The following is a 15680-nucleotide window of genomic DNA, read 5'->3' as shown; positions in this document are numbered from 1 at the left end:
ATTTTTTATTTGTGATTTCATCAGCTGGTTGTAACAGTAATTAGATATTAATAAAAATTTCATTCTTTCTACAGTTCTACATATAGGTATATGTTTATGAAGTCACAGCTCAAAAAATTGAAACATCCACTCATGGAGAAAAGATATTCTCAATGGTGAAATATAAAATTGGGCAGAAGCCATCCATATTCCATTAATGAGACAAAAACACCTAAGCCTTTTTGCCAAACCTTGCCCAATGTGACAAAAAAAAATCAAATTCAAAATAATTATTCTTTTAAAAGAACAATTTCAAGAGAATTCTGACTGAAATTTGATATTGGTTGCATGCCACACAGCCTGACACAGGTTGGGAAAAGTCCTATTTTTTTCTGAAATATCGCGGCTCTAACATCCTATAATTATAGTAAGTATGAAATCTTGCAAATTTACTTGCATTTATTTTTGTTTGATTAAAAAAATTTCATTCATAAAATTTTCAACTTCCGCAACCCGCATTACTTTAATGGTCCCGCCTAAATATCCTGCAAAACATAGTCATCATAATATAACAACTTATCAAGTCAACCTAATGATCATAAATGTTTTGTTGGAGATAGCGCATAGCCTAGTTGCGGTCACATCAGAGCAGTCAAACTGCATTAACACACATTTAGCTTACAGTAAAGACAAATGTTATTGTTGCCATTTGACTGTTTTAGGCTAAAATTAGATATTTGGGGTAACACATGCAGGGATAGAGGGACTTTGTAAATAATTTTGCAGCTTTTACATGGCTTTTCATGGCCGAGATATGGAATTCATGACTCAAAAAAATGGAATCAAGGCTGTCAAATCCATAAAACCAAGGCTCAAAAAATTCAGTCTTGGCTTGCCAAGAAGATATTTTCCATGCCCGGGCTGACACAGGTCACAGCCTCAGAGGTTCATGGTCATACAGTTCATACATTATGATACATACATATAGAAACTTACTTTTTAACTTGGAATTCAAATTGGTTTAGATTAATTACCATGTAATATTATAGAGCTACTTAATTTTTTTACAAAATTTTAGTTCAGTTTTCTTTACAAAATAGATTGTTACTATTGAACTCAGGAGGCTAGCAAAATTAGTGCAGCAGCAACTAGAGTACAGTCTGTAGAGAGTAGACACTCACTAGACAGTAGACTGAGTAGAGTAGCATTTAAAATAATGTTTTTGCACTTGTGAGTTGTGAGTCAAGACAAATTATCAGAAATAGAAAGAGTATAAAATTGACTGTGAGCACAGCACAGCCACAGCCCACAGGTATTTCTGTCTCATCCACAGTCCACTGTNTCATGACACTGGCGCTCAATCTCATCAGCAATTGGTGGAGGAAATCTACGTGGCCGTTGGAAGATAGGGGTGTCATTTGTTAATTTAATATTGTGCTCTGTGACACATGCCAGACCAATGTCAGTATCACCCCCACTGAAAACACTTCCAAACTTACACAGCATAGAAAAAACTTGACTTTGCTGATCTGAATTGAGTACTGCAATGTTTACTTGAGATTTAAGTTCCTCAATATCAATTCCATTTGGCTGGGCTGTTTGATCACTAGGTAACTGAACTACGGTCGACACAGTGCCAATGAACTGCCCCTTCTTAATTGTCAAAGCCGAGCCTCCAGTGGTCATTAGTACATGTCTAGTATTGGGGCCAGCAATCCCACTAAACCCCCGAATATCATTGGACAAAGAATGGTCAATAGCATCATCAGAATAAAAGAGCATATGGTCAGGTTCAATATTTGGTAATGGACAGTCTAAGGGCACAGCTTCCACCTTACCAGGCTCAACATGCACGTCGGAATTGGCAAAACATTTGAGTCCCACCAGCATTACCTGACGAGAATGACCCAAATCATCCAAATAAATTTCGGCAGTCCCACCTGTGGTACAATGTTTAACAATTAGCCGTTTTTTAATACACAATTCAATGCCATTATTTTGCAGAAAATCAACCCCCAACAGCAATGGAATGCGATTACTGATCACTGTAGGGAAAACACAAAAGGTATTGTCAGCCATTGGTACACCATGAATAGATAAAGAGCACTCTACCTTGCCAAGGCTACTCACACTTTTGTCACCAATAACACTGAAAATGCACTCGTCACTACTAATAGACAAATTTAAACTTTGTGCAAGTTCAAGTGACATCAGAGATGCAATAGCACCCGAATCTATCACAGCTAACACTTCTTTGTTATTTATCTGCACCATCACTCGCAAAAGAAGGTCACTTCCACCAACTAAATTCACAAGTTTTCCAGGCATCAGTGGGAGAGCAATGGATTCGGCCGAAACCACGATTTGAGCGGCGCCATCTAAGGTCCCAGATGAGCCAGGCATAGGTGGCTCATTGCTACCTGGAGCAATATTCTCCTCTATAGGCCGGTTGTCCAGTAATGACGAACTTTCCACCGGCGCGGGAAGTGGTGTTTGAGGACGGCTACACGTGGCTGATAAGCAGGGTAATCTGCTTGATATTAGGGAAGATCTTTTAGGTCTCAATGGTTCCCCACTCGCACCAAGACCATTCAGTTTTCTGACTTATGCGCACCTGCAGACTTAGATTTTCCTGAATATTTGGCATCATACCTGGGACAATTTTCTATATGATGACCTCCTCCACAAATGAGGCACAATTTCGATGCTCTCCAGCAGTCACGCCTAAGGTGATTGGGTCTTTTACAGTAGTCACAACGCAGATCCTTCACACTTGCTCCTTTAGCAGATTTGCCAGGTGGTGACGGAGTTGACTTAGCTGTTGCCTGACCTTTTCCAGATTGTCCTGGCAAATCAGATCCGCTTGGGCGGTCACGTTGACCTGCAAAAATGCGTGGCTTCCTAGGCGTACCATGAGGTTTCCCCTCAGCTCTTCCACTGGCGGTGCAAGCTGTATGGCTGGGATGGACCCTCTGAATCGCTGGAATGGTCTGATGATGAATCACCCATCGCCTGCGTACAGCTGGAATTAGAAGTTGCATCACTAGATGAGAAAACAATTTCTTCTATCTTGACAGCTTTATCCCGTTTATGTCTCATCTTCTGATTCGAACGATTTGTTGATGACGATTTAGTGTCATGCTTGCCATTGGCAGGATGCGTGGGGTCAGCCCTCCTCGTATGAGCATCTGAGGCAGCCCCCAAGTGCAGTTCCCCAATTTCTGGCAGGATGTGTGTGCAACGGTCATTACTTGGAACCCTATCCCAGTATCGGTCTGATGCCAGGGTTTCCAAAGTATGGTACCATTCGCTGTAGGTTAGGCATTGATCAATTGAGTTATAATTGGTAATTAACAGTTTTTCAGACTTGGCTATCAACAACCGGAGATGTTGACTTGCAGCTCTGCTTGTTGCTTGTGACATCTCAAAACCACCTCCCCGCCAACGTGGGAATAGAGTCCACCGGAGCTCATCCAACACGGGCAAAATACTTGAGTTGATGTTGAAGCCAAATAGTCCAGCAACCAGGTCAGCCCGCACTTGTGGGTGGGCAAATTGAGCAAGTAGGGACTGAAGTGTTACCACCTCAGTCAAAGTACCCTCGGTTGGCTGGGGAAGTTCAGCAGAGGCCAGCTCAACTGGGTGCTGGGAGGCTGACGTCTCCGTGGAGCCAGGCAATGGGGAGGCACATCCTCCAGAGGTACCAGGACTGGACATCACCTCGCTGGCGCCAGGAGCAGGGGACGGCTCAACATCATTACCCTGCCCATGCTCTGGTATACGGCTGCGTCTAGAGAGTATTCCTTCCATAGTAACTAAAGTGTTGTGCTGAGTAGTGTTGTAGAAATGAATGTGCTGTGACAAGATCCCGTCGGAGATGCCAAAAATGTTACCGTGTGTCTCTAGCGGGTGAGACAAACTCGTTGTCTGCTTATGAATTTAGAGGTAACTATCTAAGTGAAAGGATAATGAAACACTTTCTCTATAAAATTAATTAAGGGATCTTGCACAAAATTAATCAAAACGCGAAACTCAAGTGCAAAACAAACTCTATGGATATTGATGACTAACAAAGTAATGTGTGGATTGCGAATATGTAGTGGATTCTAAAAGTGTACTAGAAATTAAGACTTTAGAGTTTAGAGCATGGGCAGGCGGAGGTGGTTCGTGTGCCAGTTAACTGAAAAGCATAACTAAAATTAATTGACGGAAATTAAATTGGCAACACTCATGACAATGCTTTGGAACATGAGAAATATTTTAAGGTAATTCAACCACTCATGGCCATCATGCCAATTAAGACAATAAACATGCTTGAAGAGTTAATTAATGGAACAGAAAATGGAATCATAGTTAATGAAGGTGCAATAAACAAATCAAGATTTCAAGGTTAAAACTCTGAACTTAATGACTGTAGATGATTACTGAACAAATAATATAACTTGACTAAAAATGTTAATGAATCATATCGGCACTTTAGAAAAGCATCACAAACATGAGACAGAATAGCTGGTACAGACTAAATAAACACATAATACAATCACATAATAAAATGCACATTCAGAAAAACCTTGCAATGACAACAGTTAAATTAAGAACCAAAAGCCTCTATTGGAAATTGTGAGAATGAAGCTTAAGTAAGAAAGACTTAAGCAAGACAGTGACGCTCAGACACTTAGCATCATCTTACCATTAGCCTGAAGGGCAACAACAGCAGTAAACTCACCTAGGCAATAGTCCTTCTAACAAGCAATAATAGCTTTCTGACTTCCCAATTGATCAGACAAATTACCACAGCTTCACATCAAGGCAATGACACTGGTAATGGAAAATAAATTGAAGCTGGAACGAGATAAGAGAAAACATGGCAATATTAATAATGATTACATCAGCTATAGGTTAAAATCAGCTAAATGGGAGAAGGCAGTAAGAGATGTGCTAAAACCTAGCTTAATTGTGCTCCCTGCAACAACGGGAAGTTAATGATCATGTGAAGTTAATGATCACGTGAAGTTAATGATCAAGCTAAGTTAATGATCACGTGAAGTTAATGATCATGGGAAGTTAATGATCACGGGAAGTTAATGATCACGCGAAGTTAATGATCACGGGAAGTTAATGATCACAGGAAGTTAATGATCACTCGACGTTAATGATCACGCGAAGTTAATGATCACGTGAAGTTAATGATCACGCGAAGTTAATGATCACGCGAAGTCCCAATTAAAATGATGTGAAATTAGAGCCTTCCTGTAAGCTTACAGATAGGAAAAAAATGTTATAAGGCTGCTGATATGAAGCTTGCAATGGACAAGGTTGTTGTAAATGCTCAATGGCATGTTCATGGATACGGTAATATCACATCAATAATAAGATAATGTCACATCAATAATACGGTAATTAATGTATATGGCAATATCATATCAATAAAGGAAAAACAAGTAAAAATCACAGAAAATGTCATTTATTCTACCTCTACATCATCTACAATGAAAGAGGAGGACTTCAGAGTACTGTTAGTAATGGATGAGTACGCTCTGCATGCTTCAAATATTTTGAAATGAAGTTTTATTCCCGTTGTCCCGAGTAGCCCCAACCGACGGGGCTACTCGGGACAATCTCTATTTTGCGTCTGGCACCTTACGAATAGCATATGGAATTTTTTTGACAACGCCATTCGATAGCCCTGCCAATCAGCTATAAAATGAGACTAAACTTGTTTATGAAATGTTTCATCGTAAGAAGTTATTAACTGTTATTTAAAACTAATCGTTCAAATCTGTCCCGAGTAGCCCCGGTTGACGGTATATATATATTAGTAAATTTATTTCAAGTAAAATTTGAAATTGCAAACAAAATATACCTATCATATGCCTTCCCAACAGATTGAAGTTGTTCAAGTTGGAAAATTGCTCAGTAATCATTAAATTCAAAGCAATTATTTAATTCATACCAAATGGTTGATAGAAATGGGGAAACCTAATTAAAATAATGTTCATAATTAATTTTTAAATTGCTTCGCCATGTCAATGTAGCAAGGCAACTGCTATACCTGTTATACTACAAATCTTCCTTGTGTTTCAACATGGAAAGATCCAGGAGATGTGTACAAATTAATCTATCATTCATTAATCTGGTGCATCAAACTATTTCAACTAAAATTAATGTCAATGTGTTGTATAACAATGAATTGATCAATTAACTGTCACTGTATCTGCCATTTGTATTGATTGCTTTTTGCCTCTGTATTAATCTTAAAGCACCTGTAGTTGGTATTAATGTCTATTTAGTATTATATTCATATATTGATTGTAAATTCTACATAGTAGTATAGTTGGTACCTCTTGTTGTCTGTCTGATTTGACCTCATGACAACAATGTAAATACGTTCTCTGTTTGCTTGCAATCTGTGAGCAATTATCCATTAATGTCTGTTTTACATTTTCTTCTCTTTGTAATTATGTCCACTTTTCAATTACATCCTGTTATTTGTTATGATCTAATGACAAGAGAAACAAAGAGACCTAAAAAGGCATAAAGGCCCCAAATGGCAATGTATGAAAGACATTTGAAGAAATTTTTTAGATAGAAAGTAAATGGATCCTGAAATCATGCTGAATAAATGTGTCCCACCAGGTAACCATGCTAAATATTTCACACCTAATCCCGAGCTGGCTGGGTCAGCATAGGGCTGAAAAAAAATTTGAAACATAAATTTTCCTGCTTTCTATTTACAGCATGTCATCATATGATGGGGAAAATGGTGACAGTCTTGACATAAAGCCACCTCAGGCACAAACTGGTGGCAGTCAGGAGAAGAAAGAGAAGAGAAGCAAACGTGAACGCCATCACCGGCACAAAGGTGAATCAGGTCATCGTCATAAGCGAGAAAGTCATCGATCTCGATCAGATCATCGAGGCTCAGAACACCACTCAAAAGAAAGGAGACGTCACAGGTGAATTTTCTTCATATATTTGAAATTATTATTATTATTCTTTAATTATTATATTTAAAGAATACCGGTATTAGTTTCATTTGCTAATGGGAGTTCTTATTTGAGCTAGAATTGTTAAAATTGGTGAGTGAAAGAACATTGCTATTCCATTGTTATCTGTTATTGCGCTGTTATTGATATATCTCTGGAAATGCTGTTCTATGTTTTTCTATGATTTTTTTTCATTGATTTTCAAAATTATCGTAAAATGGGGTAACTTTGACCACTTTTTTTTCAAAATGATGCCATTTTTTTACTAGATAAGTTAAACTTAAATTGAAACCTGCAAAATACAGGTCTATACTCTAGCTTTACTCACCATAAATTGCTGACTCCTGCCTCTCATAGTTTTGATGTAATTTGAAAAAAAGTGATGGTCTTTGTTACCCCAGCTCTTGGGGTTTCTTTGACCGGATGGTAAAATCAATTTTATTTTTTAGTAACTCCAAATAACTCCAGGTTCTGGTGCATTGTAATAGAACTCTTCTAGTTACATATACAAAAGACAGATTTTAGGAAAGTGTCATAGTTTGCAAATGGGGGCACCACCCCCAAATGGGCAAAATGTGACCACCTAATGGCAGCCGTGACAGGGTAACATAGACCGGTTTGGAAATTAAGTTAAAATTACCATATATAAGACTCTGTAGAGTCTGAAACATAAAGAAAAAAAAACATTAATAGGTATATCAAACATAAAATGTTATATAGGTACCTATGGTAATTTTAACTTAATTTCCAAGCCAGTCAATGTTACCCCGTCACGGCTGCCATTAGGTGGTCAAAGTTACCCCATTGGGGGGCGGCGCCCCCCATTTGCAAACTATGACACTTTTCTAAAATTTGTCTTTTGCATATGTAACTAGAAGAGTTCTACTACAATGCATCAAACCTGGAGTTATTTTACCAAAAAATAAAACAATTGGAGGGGGTACTCCGACAGGCTTTAAATAATAGCTCTTTTTCGTGGGTCACATTTTTAATTTTTTAACCTATTAGATATGCAAACTTTTTAAATCTTTCTATTGTGTTATGTAGCCTCAGTATTAGGCCTTTGATGGCCATTGACAAAATTTTTCTATGTCGAATCGTTTTTGAGTTTTGGGGGTTTTTGTTAAAAAACTAAAAGTGGTCAAAGTTACCCCGCCGGTCAAAGTAACCCCATGTTATGGTATGTTAAGAGTCCACATGACTCATCAGTATTCATATGTAGATTCATTTTTGTTCAAGCTTCCAACAATGTTGATAATTTCATTTTAGTTGGATAACTTTTTGAAGCCAGCATTTAATTCTTACAGAGAGGGAGAAGAGCGCAGTGAGTCAAGCAGTCGGCGGCGCAAGGAGCGAGTCAGTGGACGCAGTACCCACCTTGATGCAGCAGCCGAGTTTGATGGCCGGAGTAAGCCTTCTGAAAGACATTCCAGACCTACCAAACGAGATATTTCTGTGAGTTATTATGATTAAATGAGGTGAAATAAATTAGGTATCCAGACTCTTGCAGAATATCCAACAGAACGTGTAGAATGTTCAGCATTTCATCTCTTGTCCGTATTCTCTGCTTGTGTTTTGATCTATTTTGGATAAAAATTAATGTTATTTTTATTGATGGTCATTGACATTATTTTAAAAATGATTTTCGTGATATACTGTGAATAAGACCAAACTAGGTACTTTCCCATATCAATGAGTTTACTAATTTGAACTAATATCACCCAAATTTTCTTCAACTAATTTTTCATTGCATGTTCAGGGTCACAGAAGAGGGGGCCAGGATCGAAGTGGCAGCAGGCAGCAAGCACAGCTTGCCGATGCTGACACTTATTACAACATGCATGATGGTGGACGATCCAACATCTCTCCTCTGTTACCTGACCCTGTTCCGATGCATCTTCATCACCACCATCACCATCAGCAGCAACAGTATTTCATGCATCAAAATGATCACTACCATAGCAGCACACAACATCACAGGTGGGTTTTGTTAAATCCATATACATTTTACTGAACAGTATTATTGCAATGTTAGTAGTTGGTTTTTGTCAATTAAAAATTTATTGATGAATAATGACTGTGTCAACTTTTTTCTGACAATAACTTTGTTATAGTACTTGGATATAAATAATGCTCATATTTTTCAGTCTGCTTCTATTATATTGTTTATTATAGTAAAAATTGTTTATTGAAAATTGTGAACCTGAACATAGAATATTATTTATTATAATATTTTTTATTTATATTGTTTATTTATTATTTGGTAATTGTCACTAATGCTGGGCAGCAGGTCTCGTGGAGGAGGTCTGCAGCCCAGTGCACTACCGTCACGAGAGATGAATGAGCGCGAGAAGCGCATGGAGCGCATGATGGCTGCAGGTTGTCAGTGGCAGGGATTTGTGCTGAACTAATTGCTTTTCATTGAATATTAAAGCAAATTTTATGGTAGTTAGTTCACTCATGAGTATAACTCAATGTAATACTCATGGATCACTATCATGAGCATTTATTATTGGTAATTAGCAAGACTTGTCAATAATTAGTTGTTTATGTATTATCATAAAATATCTGGGTGCAGAGAAGCAGAAGGAGCAGTCACAGAGGGAAGCAGAGTCGCGGAGGCAGCGAAAGGAAGAGGGGAAGAGGCTTGACGCTGATGATTTCCTGCACAGTTCAGTGCAAGACTCCCCCCAAGACAACTCCCCTGAACAACCGTCATCCAGTCCCTCGCGTCCACATAAGCGCAAGAAACTACGCAAGGATGTTCCAGAAGGTGATGGCGTGTGCATGAGATTGTTGCTATAATCTTGAGGAAGGAGAAACTTGTGTAATTGTTACAAGAACTTGTGAACTGCACAGTCTTGTCATTATTTTATAGCTAGAGTGCAGGTTCGTGATCTAACATGGAATAGAAAATGGACTGTTGAAATATATGGGTATTTTAAAGGGTCGGAATTAACCAAGGACATGGGGTTAATTTATTACCTTGCAGACCAAAAATTGTCAACTGAGTGGGAATTTTACTTTACAGACACGCATTACAGACATTGATAGACACGCAGAATGTTAATTCCTGATCAATAGGGTTATTTCCTATATGATCAATTATAAATTGAAGTTGAATTTTGACGTTCTTGTTTCTGAATTTGTACATGCAGAGGAAGTGCACATAATAAGTGAGAACGAGGAAGAGGAGAACAAGAACGAGGAGCAGCAGGACGCTCCCGTTCACTCACCGCAGCCAGGCATTGACGAAGAGGCGGCCAAGGAAGCTAAAGCGTCTGATGGATCAGACTCAGACTCGTCCGATAGCTCCTCTGACTCAGGTGTTTGAATACAAGTGTTTATCAATTCATACGGCAGCACCTTACTGATGTATTGTTTGTATGCCCCCACTTCTGGAAGAGTCTAATTTAATATTATTGTTTAAAACTGATGATCAAAAGCATTTTGCAATTAGCAATTAGTTCTTACAAGCGACTGCAAAAACATCTTATCTGTAATTGGTCCGTCACCGAAAAACCTGCTTCTAAAATCCGTTTGAGTTTTGGCCTATTAGACTTAAATAAAGATTGAGGCTTTTATAACTACACCGCCATTTATAGAATTTATTTTAAATCAATGCGAATTTTGGCCTTTATTAAGCGTTATATTTAAATAAGCTCCCTATGTTCTCGTGTATTGACGCTGGATGAATTTATGATCGTTAAACAATGTTTGTGTGTTTGTTTCTGGCCAACTTTAATGTGAGAATTTAAATTGCAATCGTTGTTTGAGGATTTCTAGATAATCTGCACTTTTCTCTTTTTTAGGCATCTCTCTTGGCTTTTTCTCAAGAAATGTATGATGTTGCACAATTATTTCTGTTCATGATTTTTATTGCATTATCCGTTTATGTTCGTTTATTGTGACTGTGTCCGTGACAATGTATCCATTAAAAAGTGAAGGCATTGAAATTTGTTATTTTTATCTTGATTCTGCAAAATTCCAGATTCTGACAGCGACAGTTCTGACTCGGACGAGGAAAGCGGTGCTAAGAAGAGCAAGGCTGAGGACGGTGAGGCGGAGGCTGTGAACGGCGCTGCCAAGGGGCATCGCTCAGGCTCCTCCACGCCCAGCAAGGAAGGGCGTTTTGATGATTCACCGAGGTCGGTTCTCCTCCTGCTGGCAGTAGTCATTTGTATTGTGCTCAAAAACTGAATTTAAATATAAGTTTAACGGAAACTGAATTTAAATATTTGAATAATTTTTTCAGTGGTTGTAGAAAAAATTACTTTAGGTTGCAAAAGTAATGTTCACAAAATTTTCAATATCAAAAATTCATTATCGTTATTTCACATGGATACTCAATCAAGAGAACAACATTAATAATGTCTAATTTTCATCTATATAATGTCATCTATAATAATGTCATTGTATTGTTGCACACTACGCTCCTTTTTTAGCAGCATGATCCTGGAGTTGCCTTAAGTCTAAAATTTTGTGTATGTTTCACGATTTAGTGTTGTTTGAAATTTAGTCTTCAGTTTACATGCTCTTTGTTCATAATATTCATACTAATGTGAAGTTTTAACGTGACAGTATTTTATGAATATAATAATCGCTTATTAATTTGATATTGCTTGAGCTACTTGCTGATATTTCTCATCTGTAAATGAAGGTAGTTTTACCTTTCATGTTCATTTTGCTGGGCTTGGTAACTTGTGAGCAAAAGAGGTGGTAGCTCAAATGGATCTAGCCAGACCGTTATAATTAATTATTTTGGACTTTGTAACGGTGTGAGCAGAAGAGGTGGCTTGTCGGACGTGAGCTCTGCTTCGGGAGAAGTCGTCAGGTCTCCCACCCGGAGCCCCGTGCCGATGAAGGAGGTGCTGCCGTCTTACTACCCCGCCATTATGGGGTGCCGTTCTGTCGATGAGTTTGAGTGCCTCAACAGGTAACTTCTTTTAAATAAATGACGATTATGAAGAGAAATGAATTCTCTCGGTCAAGGGATTTATATAATTTGTTAATGCTAATTGTAATAGGTATTGTAATTGCAGCTCAGTTGCAGTACATTGTCATGATATGTTACATGATTCTTCTGGGGCGAATTTTGTGCGCTAAACACCGCTAACGAAGCAAAGTAACTTGTATTCTCGCTGCTTGATCGCGTAGTTTCATTAAAATCTGTCATTCATAAATAGTAGGTCAATGGAAGCACATTCATCTTCAGTAGTATTTTCAGACGAATTCCCTGCAGCTTGGCTCTATTAATTGAAACGGACTGTCTTAATTGATACTGATTCTGGTAAATCTGTGGTGACTGTAAATTCAATATTTTCATCATTTAATAATAAATCTTATCATCAAAAATAAATCCTTGAACTTGATGCGCGAAGTAATTGTTAATCATTGTATTTTGCTACTTTCGTGTTGGCGTTTGTCTGTATTATGAATAAAAGCATCGTTGCATGTGTTCAGGATTGCCGAGGGCACTTACGGTGTTGTATATCGTGCGAGGGAGAAGTGCAACGGCACAATCGTGGCTCTCAAGCGCCTCAAGATGGAGAAGGAGAAAGAAGGCTTCCCTATCACTTCCCTCCGCGAGATCAACACGCTACTGAAGGTGTTTGTAATACAATACTTGCAAAATACGCTTGCTAAAGAGATTCAGTTTTCTGGTAGTAAAATGGTTTTGTAAAAAATTTACTAATGTATAAATTGTCCTAGACGGCTGTGAAACTTGAACGTTGGCAACAACGAATCACTCTTGTCATTATTTTTATAGTCTCCCTTTGATGGTGAATGTCTGAGCGTTAGCAGGGCAGAGATTTAAGTTAATATTTTGTGCATGAGAAGAAGATATCCAAATTATCTAATTCTTCTGCGAATGTTGCTGTTGCTAACATTAGTGTTAATCTTATCAAGATTTCATTCACCGTTACCGAAAATGTACTTTCGAAAAGCATTTTGAAATTGGACAAATACTGCATGATGTTAGGTGTGGATATTCAACACAACTGATATGATTGATGCAAAATTTTCGAACAAGATTTAAACATTGTTTTAAATGATGAAGCTAATAGATTCAACTAAAATACAGTAATATTTTTGATTAAATTCTTTGGGGAAAAATGGAAATTTCTATTAAATTTTTAATAATTTTAGAAGTTCCCTTAATTTATGGACGGAGATTTCTCTCGAAATTACCCCAATTGGCAACTTCATTTCACAACCTTTTCTTGTTGTCATTTTGGCTATTGCCAACTATAATATCAAGGTATAAAATGGTTGCTCAGGGCCAACACTGCAACATCGTGACGGTGCGCGAGATTGTCGTGGGCAGCAACATGGACAAGATCTACATCGTGATGGACTATGTAGAACATGACCTCAAGTCTCTCATGGAAACCATGAGCAAGAAGAAACAGTCCTTTAGTCTGGGAGAAGTAAAGACTCTCATGTTGCAGCTGTTGAGAGCTGTTCATCATCTACACGACAACTGGATTCTGCACAGGGATCTCAAAACTTCCAATTTGCTTCTGTCACATACTGGCATTCTCAAGGTGGGTGCAACTTCGGCTGTTTTGCTGTTGGCCTACTTCATCGACATTCCTAATTTTATGCATTTCTTTACTTAGGTCAGTTGTAACTGCATGTGACCGAATTGACCCCGTCTTATACATTGTGAATGCACCTTGTCCTTAATTACTTATGTCTTGAGCCTGCATCACTCATAACAGGTCGGTGACTTCGGGTTGGCGCGGGAGTACGGATCTCCCTTGAAGCAGTACACGCCCATTGTGGTCACGTTGTGGTACCGCGCTCCTGAACTCCTCTTAGGAACCAAACTCTACTCAACAGCCATCGATGTGTGGTCAGTGGGTTGCATCTTCGGAGAACTGCTCGCCATGGAACCTTTCTTCCCTGGCAAGAGCGAAATTGATCAACTGAACAGGATATTTAAGGTAAACCTCAAGCTCTCTGTCATCTATTAGCTGTCAAGATTACTTTCGACGTTTTTGCTCATGAAATATGCTAGATTCTTATCAAGTTCTGGAACACAATGAGTGTTACTCATGTCTTTACTTGGTTTTCTACAAAATCATTCCATAATCGTTTAAACTATCGTTTACTGCAAAGCTCACTATGCAGTACTCATTTTATTGTACTCCCTGCATAAATTGGTGAAATAAATGCTTTTAGGTTTTTAATCGATTCTCTCGAATTTGTTTCTTCGCTTAATTACTAGCTTAAATTGTCAGCAAACCTCGGGCCTTCCTCAGGAAACTTGTACAAAAAATTTACACATCTTGTCAAATTATAATTCGTTATCGAAATTTTGTCTCTTGATGTAATTTATCTCTTTTTCACTTAGTTGTCTCACTTCTTCAGCTTAAGATTTGCCAAGTTAGATCTTAGAGCCGCGTATCTGCACGACCATTTTTATTGTTGAACGCATTTACGGCATGTTGGACATCAGCTAATTTATTTTTTAGGAATGAGTTAGGTTATTCAGATATTGAAAACGAGTATACGCTATATACTAACGCAGTTGTGTATTACGCAGGAGCTGGGCACTCCTAGCGACGCCATCTGGCCCGGCTACAGCCAGTTGCCTGTAGTGAAGCGCACGCAGTTCACGGAGTTCCCATACAACCATCTGCGCGAGCGTTTCAAGGAGAGGCTCAGTGACAAAGGCTTCCTTCTCATGAACAAGTTAGGGCCCACTCATTGTCACATCTCAGTATTGTTATAAATGCGTCCTTTCACTATGAACTAACTTGCTTTTCAGGAATATTAGAAGAAATTCGTTAGTATCTTCACATCGAAGAAATTTGTTCTAAATTCAATCGCTGCACTGGCCGAGTTTTATGGCTTTGAAATCAGTGATCCAGTTGCTGGATTAATACGTGCGTCTCTTCTGTCAGATTCCTCACATACGACCCTCAGAAGCGGATCACGAGTCACGAGGCCCTGCAACACGACTACTTCCATGCAGAGCCTCCTGCGCCCATTCCTCCTGCCATGTTCCCTACCTGGCCTGCCAAGTCTGAGAATCCCAACGGTATCGCTGCTGTAGAGGACCCCAACAGACCTCCCAACCCTCCGTCAGGCGGCAAAAACTTTAAAGACCTTGTAAGTTCACCAGATTTTTCTAGTCAGTAATTTTCATTTTTCGTCCTTTTTAGGACGAAAACGCTCTTGCCTTGCATTACTAAAATATCATATTATCGCGTTACTTTTTTGAGAACGAAGCATATTTATTTGTCTAATAGGAAACTTCTTGCAGGGTGACGACGACCACGGTGTTCCAGGCTTCTTTTTAGGAGGAGGACAACAGGCCGGTGCTGGCTTCACGCTGAAGTTTTAATTCAGTCCGAGGAATTAAAAACATGAATGCATCCAGTCGAGGGTAGTTCCAGGATATTGAGGTCCCACGATGCAATGTCCTGAACTTGTTCTTTCAGACGCGACGTCGGTACTCAGTGTAGAGATAAGAATCATCAAACCTATGTCCGAGTTGATTCGAGAGTGCATACACTGGACGAGAGATTGTAAAATGAATGGCTTTGATGAAATGGTTAACTGTAAATTCTGTAAAATTAAATAAGATTTCTTTAGGGTTTTTGATGTATTCTTTCCTCAGTTAAGTAACTCTTTTCACAGTGACAGTAACTCGTCACTACGCTTACAGATGCAAGTAACACTGACGAAAGTTAATTTTTACGT

At 38.7% G+C, this 15680-nt stretch overlaps 2 protein-coding genes across 3 annotated transcripts; one reads left to right on the top strand and one right to left on the bottom strand.

Annotated features, from left to right (window-relative positions):
- Positions 1-1327: 1327 nt before the first annotated feature.
- On the bottom strand, positions 1328-2903 carry LOC108671710 (the record flags this gene model as incomplete). The annotated part of the gene is given in 1 exon segment (XM_018159280.1): positions 1328-2903. A coding segment is annotated over 1 exon segment (1055 nt), but the record flags the coding sequence as incomplete, so codon positions are not given.
- Positions 2904-6711: 3808 nt separating this feature from the next.
- Positions 6712-15576, top strand: LOC108671712 (cyclin-dependent kinase 11B). 2 transcript variants are annotated; one of them, XM_018159284.1, is made up of 14 exons: positions 6712-6935; positions 8273-8420; positions 8725-8945; positions 9256-9344; positions 9544-9738; positions 10124-10291; positions 10957-11113; positions 11752-11901; positions 12429-12573; positions 13247-13513; positions 13691-13915; positions 14518-14666; positions 14879-15086; positions 15241-15576. In XM_018159284.1, the coding sequence occupies exons 1-14, from the start codon at positions 6718-6720 to the stop codon at positions 15319-15321; spliced, it is 2421 nt and encodes an 806-aa protein (XP_018014773.1). In that variant the 5' UTR covers positions 6712-6717; the 3' UTR covers positions 15322-15576. The 2 variants fall into 2 exon arrangements, with proteins under 2 accessions (XP_018014773.1, XP_018014771.1); XM_018159282.1 differs by having other exon boundaries at positions 9253-9344.
- Positions 15577-15680: the final 104 nt, after the last annotated feature.

Source organism: Hyalella azteca, unplaced genomic scaffold (genome assembly GCF_000764305.2).
Source record: "Hyalella azteca isolate HAZT.00-mixed unplaced genomic scaffold, Hazt_2.0.2 contig7910, whole genome shotgun sequence".
NCBI lineage: Eukaryota > Metazoa > Arthropoda > Malacostraca > Amphipoda > Hyalellidae > Hyalella > Hyalella azteca.
Note: the sequence above shows the minus strand (reverse complement) of the source record. Positions and strands in the feature narration are given on the sequence as shown.

Bases quoted from the DNA above. Each gene is read 5' to 3' on its own strand.
- LOC108671712 (XM_018159282.1), top strand. From the start codon at position 6,718: ATGTCATCATATGATGGGGAAAATGGTGACAGTCTTGACATAAAGCCA. The intron at 10,292-10,956 runs GTGTTTGAATAC...GCAAAATTCCAG, and splicing joins CGATAGCTCCTCTGACTCAG to ATTCTGACAGCGACAGTTCT. The intron at 11,902-12,428 runs GTAACTTCTTTT...GCATGTGTTCAG, and splicing joins GAGTTTGAGTGCCTCAACAG to GATTGCCGAGGGCACTTACG.